This window comes from Typopeltis vanoorti, chromosome 6 (genome assembly GCF_054136105.1).
Source record: "Typopeltis vanoorti isolate ZY-2024b chromosome 6, IOZ_Tvanoo_1.0, whole genome shotgun sequence".
NCBI lineage: Eukaryota > Metazoa > Arthropoda > Arachnida > Uropygi > Thelyphonidae > Typopeltis > Typopeltis vanoorti.
Genome location: NC_143554.1, coordinates 100,946,007 through 100,969,302, shown reverse-complemented (window position 1 = coordinate 100,969,302; position 23,296 = coordinate 100,946,007). Strand labels below are relative to the sequence as shown.

Genomic DNA, 23,296 nt, shown 5'->3' with positions numbered 1-23,296 from the left:
TCCTACCATACCAGTTTTGTTGATTCTGTTGTCTATTTCCATATTTAATTTACCATCTTCAGTAAAAATCATGCCTAAGTAGCTTAAATGTTTTACTTGTTTCACAGGTTCCCTGTTCACAACACAATTGACATTTTCAACAATTCTACCTATTTTCATTGTCATTGTCTTTTTAATGCTGACCTTCATACCATATCTATTATAACAGTTATTCAATTTAGTCAGGGACTCTTGCAAACTTGTAGCGGATTTATTTAGAAGTATAGCATCGTCCGAATGAAGCAAAGAGCTGACATTAACATCTCCAATTTTGGTATCATGTTTAATACCACTTTCCTTCATAATGTGATCCACATAGATAATGAATAACAGTGGGGTTAATATACATCCTTGTATCACACCAGATTTAACTTTAAACCATCTTCCTGTACTTCCTTCAATTCTAACTGCCGACTTACAACTCAAATACAGACTAAGTATTGCTTGATATAATTCCCCATTGACACCATATGACTGTAGCATATTGAATAGCTTTTCTCTTGGCACTTTGTCATATGCCTTTTCCAGATCAGCAAAACTTAAATACAGATCTTTTGTTACATTCCCATGCTTTCTTGACCATTTGTCATAAAGTAAAGATCTGATCCTGACAACCCTCTTTGGCCTGAATCAAGCTTGTTCTTCACCAAGCTTTTCTTCCACAATTCTTCTCAACCATTTCTCAAGTATACTTGCATAAATCTTGCCAGGAACACTCAGTAGAGAAATACCTCTGTAATTCTAACATTCTGTTTTATTTCCCTTTTTATATGAGTACTATTAGTGCTCTACTTCAATAATCGGGAATTCGTCCCTCTGTCCAGTATTACATTGGCTGCACTATGCAGTGCAGCCACTGTAAGACTTTTATACCACCATATTTCAAACATGTAGGAGGATAAAATAAAGCTACTTGACAAAGATTATAAAAAAAGTGTAATAGTCTTAATCTTTTTCTTTTGTTTTCATGTCACCTTTATCATCTCTAAGTCCTTTTACAGCACTCTTTCCTCTATTTCTGAGCTTCTTCAACATCCTCTGGAATATCTTGCAACCTTCTTGATATTTATTTTCTGTGTTCATACCAAAGCCTTCCCATGACTTTTGTTTAGCTAGTTTTACAGTGTTTAGCTTTCTTACATTTGTCTCTGTATTCTCCAAGAGCAAATGTTGACTTATTTGCCAGGAACTTTTGATATGCTTTCTTCTTTTCCTTCACTGCCTCTTTAACTTCCTGTGTCCACCATGAAGTTCTGATTTTTCTATCCTTGCAGACAACCTCATCACATGCCACTCTGGCAGAATCAATCAATGTTTTCTTCAGAGTTTGCCACTGAATCTCCAAGGTTTGATTCCTGTTCTCAAACTCTTTCATTTTTTCTTTTTCTTCTAGTTCACATCTGAGAGCTGCTCAACTTTTATTCGCTTTAAAACTTTCTTACATGTTATTCTTTTCAATATATTCAATTTTATCCTGCTCAAAACAAAATAGTGATCGCTTCCAATTTCAAATCCTCTGTACACTCTGGTGTCCTGCACTAGGGAGAAAACATCACTATCAACTATAACATAGTCGATGAGACTTTTCTTATTCTTTGCATCCTCTCTCTATGTGAATTTGTGCACATTTTTATGTTGGAACATGGTGGTAGTAATAACCAGTCCATGTCCTGAGCAGAAATCCAACAGGTATTTGCCATTATTATTAGCTTTGCTCATTTCTCCAAATTTTCCCAAAATATTTTTGTATGTCTCACAATCATTTCCTACTTGCTATTCAGATCCCCAACAAGGACCAACTTTTCCTTTTTCATTGTGTCAGTTGCTTTTTCTAAAGTCTCAAAAAATTCCTCCACTTCTACCTTAGTAGAACCTTCTGTGGGACCATAGGCACAAATGAGTCTCATTGTCCAGTTCCCCATTCTCGTATTTGCCCACATCGCTCTACTTGAGACTGACTGCCATTCAAGAAGATTAGCCTTGTATTTTGTGTTGAATACTATGGCTACTCCTTCTTTTCCTTGATTGTCATTTCCTGAATATAACATTTTTTATTTATTGCTCAGAAAGATCTCACCAGTTTTTGTCTTTTTTGTTTCAGTCACCCCTATTATGTCGATCTGGTGCTTATCTAATTCCTCAGCTTGCTCCATTTCTTGCCATTTAGGCTTCTTATGTTGATAGTACTGATCTTTAACTCTGGTGATGTTGAGTTGCGGTGTGCTTTCAAATTTGTTCCAGTAGCTACTTTTCGCTGTTCGCTCTGGTTCCCTGGCGAAAACAACGGGGGGGGGGGGCTTTTTTAACCGGGTGTTGCCTCAGCCGGCATGAAATTTTGTCATGTTATACCATCATTTTTTATTTTGGTTTAACCAATAAGAATACAATTTGGTCGGCTAAATCCCAAATTGTTAGGCCATCCTCGTTCGTTCACTGTCCAGGTAGATACCCAACAGGGTGCACCACGAGGTGAGGATTGGACATTAGGTCAGAAGCCCTGGTCAGTTCTCCACATTTCTTTAAAGGCTATGTGGAGGTCTCCTCTCAGTTATACAGCTTTGACCCTTAAGCACCCCTGATATTAATTAGCATAAAATAAATTTTATAATAATTCATTTATTAGTGTATAGGCTAGTCTCCCATAAAGCAACCATATTGCTGCTTCTTCATTATCAATGCATGAATTGTTATACCTCTCAATAAATATGAATTTCTCTTTTACATTATCTTTTCATTTTTGATGTCTAGTGTTAGTAATAGGTATAACATGCAGTGTTTTGTATCATATAAAACAGTATTGACATTTCAGATGACACAAACTTACAGTATCAATAAATATAGTACTGTAAATGTATTTTCTCTTTCTTATGATTTTCTTAATAACATTCTCTTTTCTATAGCATACTTTATTGTAAGAATACAGTATATAATACATATAACATACAAAATATGTGTTAATTGACTTTATGTTTGGTAAGGCTTCCTGTCAACAGTAGACTATTAGTTAAGTTTTTGGGGAGTCAAAAGTTATATGCAGATTTTTGATAACTTGCATGTGGCTAGTGGATGTCTGGAGCCCTGCCTATTTAAAGTCCCAATCAGAGCTCCACATTATCAAATTCCTGACATATATTTGAGGAGTGGAATATACAGGATATTATGATAGTATTACATGAAAAAATTACATCATTACCAACTTCAAATCAATGATCAAAGCTCCACAGACATGCTAAAAAAATTTCCTATAGAATGATTATGATAGTAATACATGAAAAAATTACATCATTATCGACTTCCAATCAATGATCAAAGCTCTACAGACATGCTAAAAAAATTTCCTATGAATGCATTTTCACTTTCTTGGAGGATAACTTCACTCTGTTGAATTTTTGTACTGATATATATATATATATATATATATAGCATATTGATAGAAAGTATTATTTTTAGCTGGAAATATTATCAAATGCCTTTGGCTGAAAGAAATTTGCACTTAAACCTGTCTAGAATGTGAGGAACATTTTTAGACTTTTCTCTTTGAGTTAACTGGCCTTATATAAAACTTATACGATAATACTTTATGATAGGAATGAAGAACAGAAGCTTTCTTTTTAAAAATTTTTGTGGTTTTCATTTAGTTAGATTCATTCCTTCTGCCAGATGGAGAAAACACCATTTCAATTCTGAACAATGATTTGCTCCTGAAGTTTCATTTAGTAAAAGAATGCTGATAAAAACTACACACATGCAGATGGGGGAGCTATCCAGACTATTATAAAAAATTGTTAAAATTTAAATTCCTGCTCTCTGGTTTAAAAAAAAAAAAAGAGTAGTTAAAAAATACTGTGCTAAAAATTGATGATTGATGATTAGTTTCCTTTCATCCATACGGATGGTAGGGGCAGCTATGCTACCATACTAGGGAAGTGACTATGCGCAAGGTGGTAAAAATTACTTACCATACATGCTGTTGTATGAGGTGACTGGGCATATAAGTTAACCCTCTAAAATTACTTTTTAAAATGTTTATGTTATGCTATACTTCCTGTATAAGATGGCCACAAATTTTCCACTTACTGTTGACTTCTTACACATTAGTTTTAATATAACATATTAATATAATATAAGCATAGAAATCATCAGGTATTTTCTTTACTATAATTTATGAACAATCCCCCCCCCCTGCTACGAGAAGCTTGATGAAATTGTTTATACATGCTTGTTTAGTATATTGTAGTTCAGGTGATCATCACTCCATTAAGGCTTCATTAGGATTCAAATGAAAAAACTATTTGCTTACCCTAAGAATACATTTATTAAATACACATTTTTGTTTACAAAATGTATTAATATATATCTCCATATTAATATGCTAAGTAACATAATATGGGCGCAAAAGCTTGTTAGAACACAGCACGTGTGTCTAATATAACATTGCTACAACAGTATAAATTACTGTAGGAGCTAGATGATTGATTCATGATATTTTCTATTGCCGAATTCAGAGGTTAAGATTTTTTAGCAATTTTTTTAATTTTAAACTTCGAATCATCTTATATATTATTATTATGTGGGCACCTCCATTTGTCTGAAGACTCATTGCAAGAGACCCAATCTATCCACACAATCTATCATACTTCTCCTTGAACCCATTAATAGACAAAGCACTCACAAATGACTCTGATAACCCATTCCACTCATTCACAACTCTCCAAGCAAAAAATCTAGTCCTCACACCCTACTAACCATGCCTTAATGCAATTCAGAAAGACTATTACAGTATGGAAATACCATCACTTCTGCACCCTTCCATATGCAATGCATCCGATTCCATGTTCTGACATATCAAAAAAGCTTTAAAAAAAGTTCCTCTAGTCAGCAACTAGAATCGAACTAATGACTCTCTTTCTTCAGGCGGTTTAATTGAGGATTGCAAACACCACTTCCACTGAGCTACACAGACCATAATTATCCATATATGATAATTATGTACCTTATGTAAAATTATCTACCTTATGGATGCTGAAATACACATCAGTAAATTTCTTAACTGCTTTTTAGTTCTTTATGGAAAGTGTATTTTGTGGAGTTAAAATGACAAGTCACTAACATGCATATTTTTGCATATCAGTATATACTATTATTTGCCTACAGATGTTATTTTTCTCTAAATAGGATTCAAGTTATCTAATCATCAACATGAAGATATGAACAAAGCTGACGTTGTGCTGGATGTAACTGGAGGATTTGATATGATTTCTCAGAGTTTGACACTTTTGAGACCTGGGGGTATCTGTTTACTAGTCAATAGAACAGATGCAGCAAATTCAGTGAATATTGATGTTGACACAGTCATTCGTAAATGCATTACAATTAAAGGTTGGCATATGGGAAGCATTCATTACTGCTGAAACTTTTTCTGAGTTTCTTAATATCTAAATATAATTTATTAATATTGAAATATACATAATTAGGCATTCAAATTTGTTAATTAGAATGGATTTAATTTGTACTGTGTTTTTAGGCTTGTTTTCAAGTAGGCAGTATTTTCATTACTTTAGAAATATTGTACTGGCAGCATACAGCAATGACAGTAAATTATTATGTAGGTGAATTATTCTTTGCAAAATATCTGTTATAATTAGTAATAATGTTGTTTACAACTGATTTTTATATCACTCCCACATGTGGACACAAGACCTGTAATTATTTTATTGATATTCTTTTTGAGAAGTTGAAGGTTGTGGTCTGTGGGGAATATTTCATGGGAAAGGCCCACAGAAGAGAGACATGGAAGATGAATGGAAGTAGCATGTTTGGTGAGTCAGAAGTTCAACCGTAAAAGGATTTTTGGCAGCTGTTTCTCTTTTATTGTAGGTTTCGCATAAATTGAGAGGGTGGGGAGATGGTTGATGGATGACTGAATGGCACCCATTGGAATATCTATAGAAGAAAGACGATGCATAAACTAGAGAGGTTTTATGTGCACCACTCTAAATGTGAGAATAGTTGTTCCAAGGTTGGGCAGATTTGGATTTGTATGGAATATGTACAGATGAAAAGTAATGTCTTGAAAAAAAAAAAAGGTGCCAAGTTTTTCGAAAGTTGAGAATGCTATAGAAGTGATGTAATTATGTGAAGAAAGCTAGTAGTAAGCATCAGTCTGAGAAGAGAGGTCTGATCTCGACTTAATTATTATCAAAGGTAAGAGAAGAACTAAAGTCTTTTGAGAAAAACAAAACTATTCTGGAAGCATTGAAGTAGACTAGATTGTTTTTGTCCCATTGAAGAATGGAGATCAATGTTTTAGGGCACTTTTTTATAAGCTTGAAATGCAAGGCATTTCATATGATAAAACATATGAGTAGGATGAGCGGAGAGTGTGCTATCAACTGCAGAACTATGGACAGATAGGGTGAAGTCAGTGAGAGAAGGTTGTTAATGTATATGAAGAAGAGGGTGATAGGAAAATCTGAAAAGAAAAAGGAACACCTTCAGCATTACACATGATCAACAACTTGAAAGAAAATTGGCAATTTGCTGAGAAGGACTTGAAATGTCAAACCATATCAAATGCCTTGGAAATGTCAAGTGCAACACCATAGTTTCCTCTAAACTTTTCCATGGCCTGTTCAAAGGTGGGTGATGTAGATATGATCTATAGATCTCGATTGGCCAAATTCATGCTGGTGGCCACAGGTTAATTGATACTTGGTCAGGTGTTGAAAAAGGTGACTGTTGATGACCTTCTGCATTACTTTTGATAAAACTGAGGCGAGAGCAACAGGTTGATAGCTGTATGGTAAGTATTTATCGTCTTTTTTTTTTTTTTTTTGGAATTGGCTATGTATGGGGTTTCTTCCATACTGTAGAGTAGATGCCATCAGAGATATAATATAATGTAGAGATGTTAGTAGGTATTAGTTTAGGAGCAGTTTAGGTCCTGATGGTATCTCATCACAGTTGGTGAGATACTATCAGGATCAGAAGCATTTTTGGAATCTAGATTCAAGATTCTTTTGATGTCTTTCTGGTGGAAGGCCACAGGAGACATGCAAAGCAATGTTCCAGGTAAATGAGGTGATTTGTAGGGTGTCATTTATGCAAGAGTCAGATGACAAGAATGATTAAGAGATCATCTTTAGGTGAGGTTGTAATATACTGTCATCTGAGTAGGAGAAGTGAGATGCATAGATTGGCACAGGTGGCATTTTCCACATTTGGCCCTTTCAAAGTCATGCTTAGCCCTGTTAATAATAGTTTTGCAAATGTTGCAAGCTTTATTGTAGGTTTTAGAATGAAGGGGTTTTTGCCTTGAGCTACTTAGGATATGCTGATCATTCCCCCCCCCCTCCCAAAAAAAAATTAGCGCACTTATTGGAAAATCATGGCTTGTATTTTCATTTTGAACTGAATGGTTGGGGGAATGAAGATCCTCACTCCAACATGGATGAATTCTGTAAAAAGATCACAAAAATCTAAAGAATTGAACATTCTGACCAGGAGGAGTTAAAATTTTGGAGATTTCAGCATTGGCATAGTGCCAAAGGATGTGAGGATGCAGTTGGCTGAAGGATGGAGATTATGCTATAGACGAAAATTGGATGTGATTGTGATCTGAATTACCAAGAAGAGTGATACCTCAACAGTGTGCTTGGAAGGAGAATTGGTTACAAAAAAGATCCAGAGGGTTGTCTAGTATTCTGGTTGGGAGATGAACAATTTACTTCAGGTCATTGCTTATAGCAAATACTTCAACTTCCCTGCCAAATATCACTGGAATTAAAGGGAGCCAGTTGGAGTTGGGAATATTAATGTCGCCAAGTAAAATGTCTTCATTGTAAGGTACAGGAAATCAAGATTCAAAGATAAAGCATTAGAGGCCAGACTGATTTTCACAATTGGGGGGGGGGGGACAGCAGATGGATGATACATAATGAGCAAGGAAATCAAGCCACAGATGTCAAAAAGAGGAGATACAAAATTATGAAATTAGTAAGAAATATCAGATTTTACAAAATCATATGTACCACCCTTATGCCAAAAAGAACTGTGGGTTAGTTTGGACAGTTAAGAGGTCTGTGGTGGTTGTGACAATAATTTAGGTTTCATTAAAACATGAGATCAGGTTTAAGATGTCTGTAAACAGTGTATCATTTAGTTGGTGTTTGTAGCCAGCCATGCAAGTGGAAGAAATTTTTTTATATGAAGTTTTTTTCATTTTTGAAAATTTTTTTGAGGAAGGTTTTTTAATGGGTTGCTTTAGGGTCAAAGCTGGATAATTGGGAGGAATCTTCCATGTAGTTTTTTAAAGAATGTGGAGAATCAACTGGGGACTTATGACTTAATGTCCAGTCCTCACCTTCTCATGGTACTCCCTGATAGTAGATATCTTCCTCAATACTGCATGAGCAAGGACGAGCTGTCAGTTTGGGATTTAACCAACCAAATTGTATTTTTATTGGCTTAAACCAAAATAAATGATGGTACAACATCACAGAATTTCATGGCAGCTGGGGCATCGCCTGGCTAAACAAGGTCCAACTGTTTTGGTCAGGGAATCGGTGAATGGAAAGGGTTGGCTGGAGTTAGTCCAGCAGCTGACTTTTCAGCTGCTGGACTTTAACTCAGCTCATCATCCACCAACATAAGAAGCATATTGTTAACATTCAGGAGTATGTGAACAGTGTTAACTTCAGATAGTATATTCACTTGAACAGAATTGGAGATGAAAGTTTAGCAAAGCAGATCAAGTGTTTTTGCCAGTATAGCAGAAAAATACCTGCTGTAAAAAGATATTTTTTAAGCAACTCCCTCTCTCACAAAAGGTTGTGAATCTATAGTCCATTAGTACTGCATGCGTGGACTAAGGATTTCATTTATTTTTATTAGTTTTTTATATTTTTTAAATTTATTTTTTACATAGACATTGAAATCCTGTTCTAGAGACCAAACATGGACCTATTTTTAGGCCTCCAATAAGAAGGGCATGGTATAATGCCAAACAAAAGTTCATCTCCCACCTAAAGAGAGTCTCATTAATGCCCACATCAGAATTCGCACCTGCAGCTTGTTAGTTGGAGAGCAGATTAACAACCATTCAGCCATCCAGCTAGACATACTTGGTAGTAGAAGACCGTTGCCTAGTGAAACACCACCACCTTATTTATTTGGGACTTGATGTGGTTGTTGCCATGTTTGGTTCTCAGACAAGGGTGGTTTTTGTTCACCCCCAATCTTCTAACATGCACGATGAGTGATGCTCTTCAAGGGCATGCCAGATGTACCGTGAAGATCCAGAACCTTTCCCATTTTAGAAGGTTAAAGAGTCCTGAATAAGGCAGGGGTGACTTGATGGGATGTACATCATTTAAGTTGGTATTTGGTTGATCTGTATCTGGAGCATTGCTGGCCTATAGTGTCCTAAATTGTAACATACATTGGTAAATTTTTGTAATCAGAATCTCTCCAAAGGCTTGACTGACTTGCTTGTTTAACTGTTACGGTCATTTAATGATGTATATTTCATATAGTATATCATATTCTGATTACAAAAATAAAATTTTTGTAATCAGAATCTCTCCAAAGGCTTAACTGACTTGCTTGTTTAACTGTTACGGTCATTTAATGATGTATATTTCATATAGTATATCATATCCTGTACAACCCCCCCTGAGAGTGAATATTATAAATTTCACTCTCAGGGCTGAATTATTTCAGTATCTATTTTTAATGTGTTTTCCTATTGTGCTCTGAAACTAGTTGAAAAATCTACCCTGTAATTTGCATATGGCTAAATGGACAAAATGAATCTTAAAGGTTCTTATGCATTTTGTGAAATATAAATTGTTTCTTTGAACAGGAATGTAAGGATTCCATGCCACAATAGGCTTCCTGTTTGACATTTTGCTGTCAGTGAACTATTAGGATATATTACCAGTGGCGAGCTATAAGGGGCTTGCCCGAGCCCTTTGTTAAATTTTTCTCAAATTGAGAGTCCCTTGTTCTTATTGTTTATGTTTTTATTTTTTCAAAAAAAAAAACAAAAACATAATTTTTTGAAATGTATTAAGCAACAAACTCATAAGGTAACCTAACAAAGTGATTTTCTTAAACAAAATATTATATTTACTGTTACTACCATTTTACAAATAAGAATTCACTTTTGGTAATCACATATAAATAAATAGGACTATAAAATAATGCCCTTCGATCGGTACTGTTGATTATCACATGAAGTATAAAAACAGAAGAGAAATGCAACGTATTTCAGTGTTGTTGTGTATAGATAATATTTATTTATTATTTATAGATTTGTTTGTCATAAAAACTTCTACTTCAAACAAAACAAATTTATTTATTTTTATAAAAAATGTGGACTATTGCATATGTGCGATTAATAAAGATTTTATTCTTATTATATTTTGATAGTTAAAAAAATGTTTTTCTTATGTAAGATAAATTAACACAAATCATTGTGTGTAAATATTTCATGTTTAGATCATGAAATATTTGTTTAAAAATAATAGCCTTTAGAGGTTGATTGTCCCCTCATACTTTTTGATCATGGAGTACACAAGCTGTATTAATAAAAGTTTTTGTGTGAAGTACAGCTTTTTTTTGACAATGCGAGCCCTTTGTTAAAATTTCCATAGCTCACCACTGTATATTATGATTAATAAACAACAAATTACACAGTAATCACACTAATTAACTTATTATTATTATCTGTGACCTCCAGGGAGTCAAGGACTCATCGAGGGAGGCTGTAAATTACCCAACCCAGCTATCATACCTACCCTTAAATTCATTCACATTAGATGCACTCACTACCCATAAGGGCAAATTATTCCACTCACTCACTACTCTCTGGGAGAAAAACCTAGCTCTTACCCCTTTCTTGACTGCAAATAAATTTAACTTCCATGGATGCCCCTGTGTTCTCTCCCCACCTTCCATGTAACAAAACATTTCATCATTTGAAATGCTATAACATCCATTTAAAAGTATATAGACCTCTATCATATCACCCCCCTCTTTCTCCTGTTAACTAGAATTCTGTAATCCACATACTCGCAATCTGTTCTCATAATCTAAATCCCATAATCCAGATATAATCTTTGTAACTCTTCTTTGCACTCTTTCCATAGCTTCTTTATTTCCTTGGAAGCTGGGAGACCAAATCTGCACACAGTAATCCAAGTGTGGTCTTTTCAAAGCCTTATAAAGAGGCAAAATTACTTCCTTATCCTTACATGTCAAGGTTCGCTTCAACATAGCAACTATCCTCTGAGTTGTATTTGCAACTTTTGCTATGTGACCTTTGAACTTTAAATTCTTATCCACCAGTACACCAAGATCCCTTGCCTCTTCAGTTTCTTGTAGCATAACCCTGCTAATATAATATGCCGCTGGAACTCTAATCATGCCAAAGTGCATAACTTGACTTACTAACATTAAACTGACAGCCATTTTTGTTTGCCCAGATTTCCAGTCTGTTCAAATCATTTTGTAATTGCTGAATATCAGTAGTATCCCTGATTGCCTTGCCTATCTTCGCATCATCAGCAAACAATTGCAAATCTGATGATAGACCCTGCTTGATGTCATTAATGTATAGATTGAACAATAATGGCCCAAGGACTGAACCCTGAGGTACACCACTGGTTACCTTAAATCTGGCAGTTTCACACCCACTCTATACCACTTTTTGATATCTGTCTGTCAACCATCCCCTGATACAACTCAATAGATTATGTTCCAATCCCATATTCTCCAGTTTTCACAACAGCCTATTGTGTGGTATCCTATCAAATGCCTTAGAAAAATCCAACATTATCATAGTGTATCCATTCCCTTTATCCAACTCGGCCGTAACATTATTATAAAATATGAGCAATTTGCTGAAACATGGCCTTCCTTTAGTAAACCCATGTTGTTCCCTGCAGAGTATAAAATACTTGTCTACCCATTTCTGTATGCAAGTTCTTACCAACTTCTCTAAAATTTTCACTACCACACCAGAGATACTAATAGGTCATTAGTTAGACATATCAGTTTTTGCACCACCCTTGTGCAATGGAACTATCATACATTCCTTCCATTCCTGTGGTATCATTCCTGAGCTGAGACTCAAGTTATGCAAATGTGTGAAAGGCCTAGTCAATTCAGCTGAACATTCCTTTAACAAACAGGCAGATATTCCATCTGTCCCTATTGACAAATTCTTATCCAGGTTATGCAAGAGCTCTTCAACCTCATTTTCATGAACCGCTAACTCTTTATCAAATGTAGCAGTAGCACCATACACCTGGTTATATATCTTAGCAAAGTGAGCACTCATTAACTGAACAATCTCATTAGCTTCCGATGCTCATGTACCATCTGCATTCATTAAAGTTATTCTTCTGCATTCATTCTTTCTTTTGCTTGCAACATAACAATAAAATTCTTTTGGATTACCTTTAGCTTTGCATGGCCAATTTCTTATCACATTCTGTTTTAGCTTTTCTCACAATACTCGTTACTTTTCTGACCTGAGCTTTAATGAAAAGAAATTACAGATATTTTGTACTGAAAATAAGAGTACATCATTACTGCATAGACACAAGTAAATCAAAGAAATGGAAATCCTATGTACATAAAACAGTCAGTTTACCAATTAAAAACAGTCATTATCTGGCATTTACCAGATACTTTGTGAATGTAATTTGACGTATTTTGGACAGGCAGGCCATTCTGTAGAAAAAAAGAATTAATGAACATCAGTATTATATTGAATACATGAAAGCTCAGTCTGGTCTGGCACAACATAGAATTGACATTAAACACAGCATCTGGTGGGATGAAGCTCATCTTTTCCATAGAAGCAGTTTTAAATATGAATGCCTTTACAGAGAAAGTTGCAAAATCCCTTTTACATTAGCCAAATCTGAATTGGAGTGATTCTCTCCTCCCCCCCCCTCCAAAGAAGTTTGGAAGATTCTCATTTTATGGAACCATCAAAAATAGTTTTAATATTATTTATTAATATATTAATTTCTAGGACGTAGTAACTGTTTTTAATTGGTAAACCAATTATTGTATGTGCTTTGTATTCTGTTTCTTTGATTTGCTTGTTTCTATACACTGATGATGTACTGTTATTTTCAGTACGAAATATCTGTACTTTCATTTCATTAAAATTAATTACTGTAGTTATTGTAATTTGTTGTTTATAGTCATGCCACAGGTACCTTGAAAGATTATTACAATTAATGTTTTGTCAACTTGCGAAGTGCCGATGTTCTGATCTTGAATGGCAAAATGATAAAACTTGAAAACATACCATGACCATAATCATTTGTAAATTAGATGAACATGATATTTTGGACTTTTTTTGGCATGAGGATTTAGCTGCCTATTCAAATTACAGATATCTCAGATTATAATTTATTTTCAAACTATTTGCAGGAAATTAAAAAAAAAAGGATTTCTTTTTGTTTTGGGAGCATGTACTTATGCATATATATTTTTAGTATAAAACAACAGTAAAATTTAGCTTCAAAAATGCTACATAATATCAAAACTAACAGTAAATGTATTTCGTATTTCAAATATGAAGTTTTTTTTTTTTCATGGAATACATGGTGTTTTCAAAAAATAATTTTTATTCATTTTTGTTCAATTTTATTCAATTTTGTACCTAAGTCACTTTGACAATAAAAAAACATTATAAAAATGACGTTATTGATATTTCTGTAATTGCCTGTTATGTAAAACACATTATATACCAGCTTTATATCAAATAAACTGTTCATTTGATGTAAATACCTTTTTTTTTTTTTTTAATTAGTAGTTGTAGAAAGTTTTTCACTTGGTTACAAAGTTAGTTATGCTTGCCAAGAAATTATATTCTTTCATATTAATTAAATTAGGGAAACAAAACACACCTATTAAAAAGATTATTTTACTGATTAATAATAAAATAATAACTTTACGTTTCGACCCCTGTATTGAGGTCATCTTCAGAAGGATACATTCGGAAGTATAAGAACAAGCTACATGCTGTTGCACTCTATATAAGTAAATTACATCTACATTAACTAATCTTTTTTCTTAGCCTGCCCTCTAGTGGGGAAAAAAAAAAGTCAGCTATTAGTCAGCTTTGACATAACTTCCCTTTTCACCAATGTCCCAATCAATGATACTATCCTACTCCTACAGAACATATTTCCACATGACATCATGGCCCTCTTTGCCCACGTACTCTGCTCCGGATATTTCGTGTGGCAAAACAATTTTTACCTTCAAAAAGAAGGTACCGCCATGGGCTCTCCACTCTCTTCCCCCCAATATAGAACTTTTATATGGAAGATTTTGAGCAACGAGCTCTAGAATCGGCTTGCTTAAAGCCCAAAATTTGGCTCAGATACGTCAACGATATTTTCGCCATTTGGCCCCACGGCCGCCAAGCACTAGATACATTCCTTAGCCACCTGAACAAACAACACAAACGCATCCAATTCACCATTGAAATAGAAAAAACAACTCTCTTCTGTTCCTAGACACACTTGTCACACGTCTTCCTTCAGGCTGTCTCTCCTCAGTTTACCGCAAACCTACACACACAGGCCAGTACATACACAAAACTTCCTATCACCACCCAACACAAAAACTAGGGGTTATAAGCACCCTTAAACACAGAGCTCAAACCATTTGTTCAACTGAACATGCTCTTAACCATGAATATGAGACCATCAAACATACCTCTATAAAAAATGGATACAGTATAAAAACCATTCACAAGATCCTCCACAAAGATACCACTAATAACAAAAAAGATTTCAAGAATGCAATTGCTATACCATATGTTAGAGGCATTTCAGAAAAAATAGACAGAACACTACACAAATACAACATCAAAACCACCTTCAAACCCCCGACAAAATTAAGACACCTACTCAATTCTTCCAAGGATCCCCTGCCACACTTAGCCCACCCAGGGGTTTACAAAATAGATTGCACATGTAACATACTGTACATAGGGGAAACAGGACGAACTATCCCAATCAGAAAGGATGAACACAAACGTCACATAAAATACCTCCATTTTGGAAAAACCGGCCTTTCTGAACATGCACTCCAAACATACCACAGAATTGACTGGAAAGGTACCATATCCCTACACTGCACCAAAACCTGGTTTGAGCGGAAATTCAAGGAAGCATGTGAAATGCTCAAACATGATCCAAATCTGAATAAAAATGATGGTCTAACAATTCCAAGAATGTGGAGGATCCATCTACAACCTTCATAGCAACCACAAAGAAAAATCTCAATACAAGACCTAGTGAAGTGTTTTTTTTTTTCCTTGACCATTCAATAGCAACCTGTACAAATCCAGAAGATAATCGTAATATAACTGTATAATTCCAGAAGAATCCTAGTACATGAGGACTTTAGCAGAGTTTATTGTTATTTATAGTTTTTATTTTATTTTTGTTTATTTTATTTTTGTTTATTTTATTTTAATTTATTTTATTTTATTTTATTTTTTATTTTTATTTAAAAAATTTTTTTTTTTTTTTTCTAGAGGGCAGGCTAAGAAAAAAGATTAGTTAACAACGTAGATGTAATTTACTTGTATAGAGTGCAACAGCATGTAGCTTGTTCTTATACTTCTGAATGTATCCTTCTGAAGATGACCTCAATACAGGGGTCGAAACATAAAGTTATTATTTTATTATTAATCAGTAAAATAATCTTTTTAACACGTGTGTTTTGTTTCCCTAATTTAATTAATATGAATGCTGATCACCGTGTAACCTTAAAAGAAAGAAAAAAATTATATTCTTGTTTAATCTTTTATCTAAGTAAGTAAACAAGGTTTGCATGTGAAATATCTTCATGATTAGACTACTTGTATATAGAGGCAGATGACTTCACATCAAAGGGCTTAGTATCCTGTAATGCAAAGTACAGTTTCAGATACCATAATGCTACACATTATGGAAAGGTCACTACCCAGTCTGGTCTCGACCTTTATTGAGGTTTCACTCAGTGTGGGAGAGCCAGACCCAGAAAGATACCAAGGAAGAATTAATGCAGAAGTCATCCAGTTTTCATTTTTGTAGGGATGCCTAACAATTAGAAGTACTGGAAATGTGAAGGACGACAGCACACTTTTCTCTGAACCTTTCCATGGCACATGTTTAGTGGTGGTAAAGTAGGCTAAGAGATCAACTTTGAATCTAGATTGGTGGAATTCGTACTTCACTGATTAACTGACAAGCTTCTAAATAGAAAAAGAATGCCATTTGCAGAACCTTATGAATAGAGGAGGGTGATATGATGGAGACATAAGTTGGCAAGGGGTACTGGTTGAAATGCAGGGATTTTTCATAGAATGGGGGGGGGGGGGGTAAAACAAGAGGCCATTCCCAGAAGTTCTGTGATGTGAAGGTTGTGAACAGAAAAGTGAGGGGTGGTGTTTTACATGATTTATGAGTAGAATGCATTGTCTGAGAGTGTACACAGTGTAAAAATAGTGAATTAAGGTCACTGTTTAGTGAGCTTCTTTGTATGTGACAGTGGGAAACTCCTGCAACAATCCTTGACTCAACATAGGTCTAATGTTAATAGTAATTTTAGAATTTTTCTTTCAAAAAACTTCAATATTTCTAAGATAGGAAATAGTCTTCAAGATGGCAGGCTGGTTGGTCGTTTCATGCTAGATCATGGAAATAGCAGTTTTTTTCCACCTATTCTGTCAGGTTTATTAAGTTTTGTAGCAATACATATTATGTATTGATACAAAACTCACTATAAACCTGGATGTTATTTCTGAATTTTAGCTTTATCTTTTGAATAATCAAAATAAAAAAATGTTTGTTTGAAGTTTGTAATTTTTTTCTACAGAGTTAATCCACATAACAAATTGTCATCCACATTCAGATTCACAGCAAAATAAATGTTATTTGATCAGAGAACTAGCCTCAACTCTACATAGCCTACAGTAATATAAGAAGTTAGTTTTCATGACAGAATCATATTAAAAATAAAGATATTAGGAAGGAACTTGATATTTTTAGTATTCAGGAATGTCTTTTTTTGTAATATTGAATGGGTTATGTAACTTTGTATTTGAAGTACAAACAATAGCCCTTCTTTTTTCGTTCTCTTTGAACTCTAATAGTCTGTTCTTTCATTTATTCACTCGTAACTGAGACATGGGCAAGTAAATACATGCTTTGTGACTTATGTTTTGAATGTTTAACAGATTTTCTCTTCCTGATCATGTCCTTATAACAAGGAAAAAATATATAGGAATTAATAAATTCTATTTTTCTGTAAACAAAAGGCTTATGCCTTTTGTTAACACAATAATTTAAGATAATTTTCATGTTTACTTTTATTAAACTTAAATTCATAACCTCTTTAATCTAAGTTTACAAGAAAAGTTTAAAAAAATGTCATAGTGAACTTGAACTATTTATCACATGTGCTTAGTTCACAGCTGCTACAAGTGTATCCAAGCGTGGTTACACTAGTGACCATTGTACCATGCACTACATTGTTCAACTAAATTTATGAATTTATGAATAGTAATTTAGGTTATTTCTACTTCACTCCTGTTAGCTAATTTAGAGCAAAAAAGAAATGCATAAATAACTCATTGCACACCTTATTTTTACATATACTCGTAGAATTCATTCTCACTTGCTAATAAGTATTCATTGGTATCTTTCACAAAATGTATAAATATCCATTATGTTAATTTTTGTCTATCTATACACAAGTTACTTTAGGTTGATTTTATTAAAATTTGGTATGAAAATTTTGTCAAGTCATCTCAGTAATAATTTGCTCTTTTTTTTTTTAGGATATATGAGAAGACATGTCAGAGGTTTTAAAGAAATTCAAAGACAAAGGTGTGTGGGGGCCATCAAGTTTTTCGTGCTGCAAGAAAAATCTGCAACAGAGATTTACCAAACTTTGTGTGAGACTTTAGGGGACTGTGCCCCAGTATATCCAACAGTTGCCAGATGGGTGGCAAGTTTAAAACTGGGCATCCTGAGACAACAGATGCTACCAAGTCAGGAAAACCTTTCCCAGTGATCACATTTGAAGACATTGATGCAGTGCATGCCATGATCCTTGCTGATACACAAATACCAGCCAAAACATTGCAAAGACTGTAGGAATATTCGAGGAATGAGTTGGGGTGATTATTCACCAACATTTGGACATGCAGAAGCTCTCAACGAAGTGGGACTCCAAATATTTGAATGCCAACCAAAAGAGAGAATGTATGCTGTCATCTCAAGGGATTTTGGGTCATTTTGAGAAATCAGGTGCAAATTTTTTGGCTCATATTGAGACAGTTAATGAAACATGGCTTCATCACTATGACCCAAAGACCAAACAACAGTGAATGGAGTGGAGACACATAGGTTCTTCATGGCCAGAAAAGTTCCAAAGCCAAAAGTCAGCAGAGAAGGTTCTTGCCATTGTCTTTTGGGATATGGATGGAGTAATCCTTACCACCATATTATAAATAACTTTTAATTTCCCGACATTTCGATCTTCATATTAAGATCATCTGGAGCATATACAAATATACAGGACAAGCTGAGTTACATTACATATAGCAAGCTAGAGAAACAATGATTTGATCATAGGTTATTCTACTGGCATGACCTCTGGTGAAAAAAAAAAAATTAAATTATTTAGAAACTATATCGAGCTAAATTCTATATATGATAACATGAATAAACATTCTTTCTTATAGTTTTCTTTCAGTAACAATGATGTCCTATTTTTAGTATTACAATTGTTATTTTTGATTTAGGATCCTAGATTAACTATAGTCCTGTTTATAGTTGCTCTTAGATAGGAAGGTTCTGTGGGTCGAATATGTGTCTTCCATATGTTTGGGATTTTTAGCCCATCATTATTGTTCAGATTGGGGTGGTTGATAATAATCTCACAGGCTTCCTTAAATTTGCGTTCATGCCAAGTTCTGGTGTGATGTATACAACTAGTGCTTTTCCAGTCAATTAATTTGTACAAAATTAATTGACTTTGTACAAATTAATTAGGTGGCTTTGAGTTTGTATTTTTGTACAAAAATACAACCTCAAAGCCACCTTTAAACCTCCTGCAAAATTAAAAAGCTTACTCATCTCATCCAAAGATCCACACCCTCCACTGGTACAAAATTTGATATTTCAATGTCTGTATGTTTTTCATCTTCATATAAGTTGCATCCCAGGTATTTTGAAAGTATTTATTTGTTCATTTTATTATTAATCACTATTTTACTTTTTATTTGGTTTTCTCCTTTGAAAGCTATTATTTTCGACTTTACTTTTGATATTCTCATATGATATTCTGAAATTTCATTTAATGATTTTACTGATCTTTATAGATCATCTTATGCAGCTAATATAATTTGATCATCTACAAATAACAGTATCTCTTTTTATTTGTGGGTTTATTTGTATACCAAATGGTTATGCTGTTTCCAGATTGTTATAATTATATATATATATATATTAAACTGTAGAAGATAGGATTACATCCTTGCTGTACTCCTCTTGATGTCTTTCCCATTCTAATATTTGTTCTAATTTGACTATTTTATTTACAATGCTGTTTGGTTTCTCTTGTAATATTCCTGCATATATTTTGTATCCTGCATGTAACAGACTAATTCCCATATAGTTATTGCAGTCATCTTTATTTCCTTTTTTTTATAAATTGGGATAGCCAGTGCTTTCTTTCCAAGAGTTTGGAGTTTTTCCAAAAATCCAGAACATGTTAAATAATTTCAAAATTCTTTTATTAAAATTTTCACCTACAATTTTGTACAGTTTCATGTTTATATTGTCTTCTCTTAGCGTTTTTCTTATTTTTTATCTTATTTATTGTATTTTTTAGTTCTCACATTGCAATATTTTCTGTTGTTGTTATTATTATTACTAATGCCAGAAGTATCAGGAACAACCCGAGGAGTTTTTGGAATGGTTACTGCAACCACACCAAATGTTATAGACATTAGTGAGACTTAGTTAACAGCAGATGATGCAGTTACAGAGATAAAATGCGAGCAATTTAGTATTTTCAGAGATGAGATGATGGGGAGGGTTACTGCTGATGAATTACAGTCAAAAAGAATAGGAGATAGGCAAGAGGGTGGTTGTTCATTTGAAGCAGTTCATTGTAAGATCAATGCCAGTAAGATAAAATATACAGTTTGTTGTTGCTATAGCCAGGAGGTTCCACAGTTGATCTGGAAGATATGCATCGCCAAATTTGTACAATGAGTACAGCTCGAGTGATTATTATGGGAGGCTTCAACTATGGAGATATAGACTGGAAGGAGGAAAGATCACATGGCAGGAAGGAATTGGAATTTATACACCTACTGAGAGATAATTACTTGAGGTGGCATGTGATGGAGGGGACTAGGAGTGTGAGAGTATTGGGCTTGGTCTTAGGATTCAAAGAGTTATATATAAACAAGGTGGCCACATTGCCTACAATTGACAAAAGTGACCATGCAGTCTTCACTTGGGAGATTTTAAAACATGAGTAATATTCTGTCAAGAAAGGGCATATATGGAACTACAAGGTAGGTGATTATGACAAGCTTAGGAGGAAGCTCGAAGCTCTGCCCTAACATAAAACACTGCAAGGGTTGGATATTGGTTGGACATTATCACCTCTATCCTAGCCTGATGTTTATCAAATACCCTGTTCTTGTCATCTTTGTTACTTTGGACAGACTGGCCATTCTGTTACTGTTAGAATCCAAGTACATCAATATTATATAAGATTTTTGGAATCTCAAGATGCAGGTCTTGCTTCTCATACCTTCAGCACTAGTCATAATATTCACTGGAATTACCAAGATGTTACACTACAGTAAGTTTAAATTTGAATATCACCACCTCCCTAATCTTAATTGGACAGATTCTGTGTCTGTCTCTTTTGGGAAGTGATTACCATTAATTGTTTATAATTTTTTTTACATTTATTTTTATTATTTATTTTATTTTTAAATTAATTATCAAAGGGATGTTGTACCAAAGCTATTGAATTATATTATTAACTACTTGTTGAGTAGTGATGTTTCATGTCTGAAACTATATGTAAATATGGGTTGACTAGTAGTTTTGTGCAAACAAATTTTGTTATTTGTGGTGATGAGATTGGATTTCCAGATAATTTACTTTTATGGAATTGTAGAGCTTTCTCCTTTTTTTCACTATGTCAAAGTATTGTAGGAACCAGGGTACTGAAAATCACTTACATTCTTCAAGAATGTGGTCATTTAGCCTAATATTTCTTTCAATTTTGTTTAGTGTTACTGTCACTGATTGCCAGTCCAATCGGTGTTACATTTTTTTCATATATTATCTAAGTGGTTTGGGCAGTCTGAATGTTAGTCATTCAGCACAACATCACCTGCAAAAAAAAAAAAAAAAAAAAGACTTTGTGGGTTTGTCCTGTTGACTCTTTGAGAGTTATTCTCTGTTCATTTCCTGTGGGTCTGAATACATAATCAAGGATAGTAATAAAAAGATATGGTACTATCAAGAAGGTGGCAAAATATTCTGATTTTGCCACCTTCTTGATAGTACCATATTTTGAACAAGTTTAGAAATGGAGGAAAGAGTGCTGTAAAAGGAGTTAGAGATGATAAAAGATGAAAACAGGAGAAAAAGATATCCTTGAAGTATGGGGTAATTACTTCGAAAAATTGCTAAATGAAACAAGCAGTGATAGCACAGTGGTAAGAAACACTCAACTGGCATACAGTCAGGAATACATATCCATACTTGAAGTAGAAAAAGCCATCAAAGGCTTGAAATGTGAAAAGGCATCAGGAATAGATGATATTCGACCAGAAATACTGAAATATGGTGGTATAAAAGTCTTACAGTGGCTGCACTCCATAGTTCAAAAGACCTGGACAGAAGAACGAATTCCCGATGATTGGAGTAGAGCTCTAATAGTACTCATATAAAAAGGGAAATAAAACTGAATGTAAGAATTACAGAGGTATTTCTCTACTGAGTGTTCCTGGCAAGATTTATGCAAGTATACTTGAGAAATGGTTGAGAAGAATTGTGGAAGAAAAGCTTGGTGAAGAACAAGTTAGATTCAGGCCAAATAGAAGCTGTCAGGATCAGATCTTCACTTTACGACAAATAGTTAAGAAAGCATGGGAATATAACAAAAGATCTGTATTTAAGTTTTGTCGATCTGGAAAAGGCATATGACAAGGTGTGCCAAGAGAGAAGCTATTCAATACGCCACAGTTATATGGTGTCAATGGGCCATTATATCAAGTAATACTTAGTCTTTATTTGAGTTGTAAGTCAGCAGTTAGAATTGAAGGAAGTACGGGAAGATGGTTTAATGTTAAATATGGTGTGAGACAAGGATGTAAATTATCCCCTCTGTTATTTATTATCTATATGGATCACATTATGAAGGAGAGTGGTATTAAAAATATATGAGAATTGGAGATGTTAATGTCAGCTCTTTGCTTTATGCAGACGACGTTATACTTCTAAATAAATCCTCTACAAGCTTGCAAGATTCCCTGACTAAATTGAATAACTGTTGTAATAGATGTGGTATGAAGGTTAACAATAAAAAGACAGACAATGAAAATAGGCAGAATCATTGAAAATGTCAACTGCGTTGTGAACAGAGAACTTGTGGAACAAGTAAAATATTTCATCTACTTCGGCACAATTTTTAGTGAGGATGGTAAATTATATATGGAAATAGACAACAGAATCAACAAAGCTGGTATGGTAGGAAATCAATTGAATAAATTCATATGGAATAAGAGAGAAATTAGTCAGAACATTAAATTAGCTGTATACAAGACAGTGTTCAAACCAGTTTTAACTTATGGATCTGAAAGCTGGGTCAGAAGTAAAAAACTTGACCAAAGACTAGAGACTGCAGATATGAGAGTCCTGAGAAAGATTAGAGGCATGAACAGATGGCATCAATGGCAATATCATATTAAAAACGAGGATATTAGGAAAGAACTAAGTTTGTTGATGTTTGGAGTGTGTTTGAAGGAAAAAGGCAGTTGTATGCTAGAGATGGACTGCATCTTAACATGGAAGGACATAAGCGATTGAAGAAGTTATTGTTTTCTGAACAGGTTGAAGTTATTGGGCAGGGAAACTAATATTGAAAAAGTTGAGTGTAAGAGAGAGAAACTTTAGCACTGATTGTGTATTTA

General features: G+C 34.2%; 1 protein-coding gene across 1 annotated transcript in view; it reads left to right on the top strand.

Moving 5' to 3' along the window:
* LOC150105754 (uncharacterized) overlaps positions 1-23,296 on the top strand; it is a 114,930-nt gene that overhangs the window by 86,825 nt on the left and 4,809 nt on the right. The window contains exon 5 of the mRNA XM_090393557.1: positions 5,215-5,418. Coding sequence (XP_090249683.1) covers positions 5,215-5,418 — 204 coding nt within the window. The remainder of the gene's footprint in view (positions 1-5,214; positions 5,419-23,296) is intronic.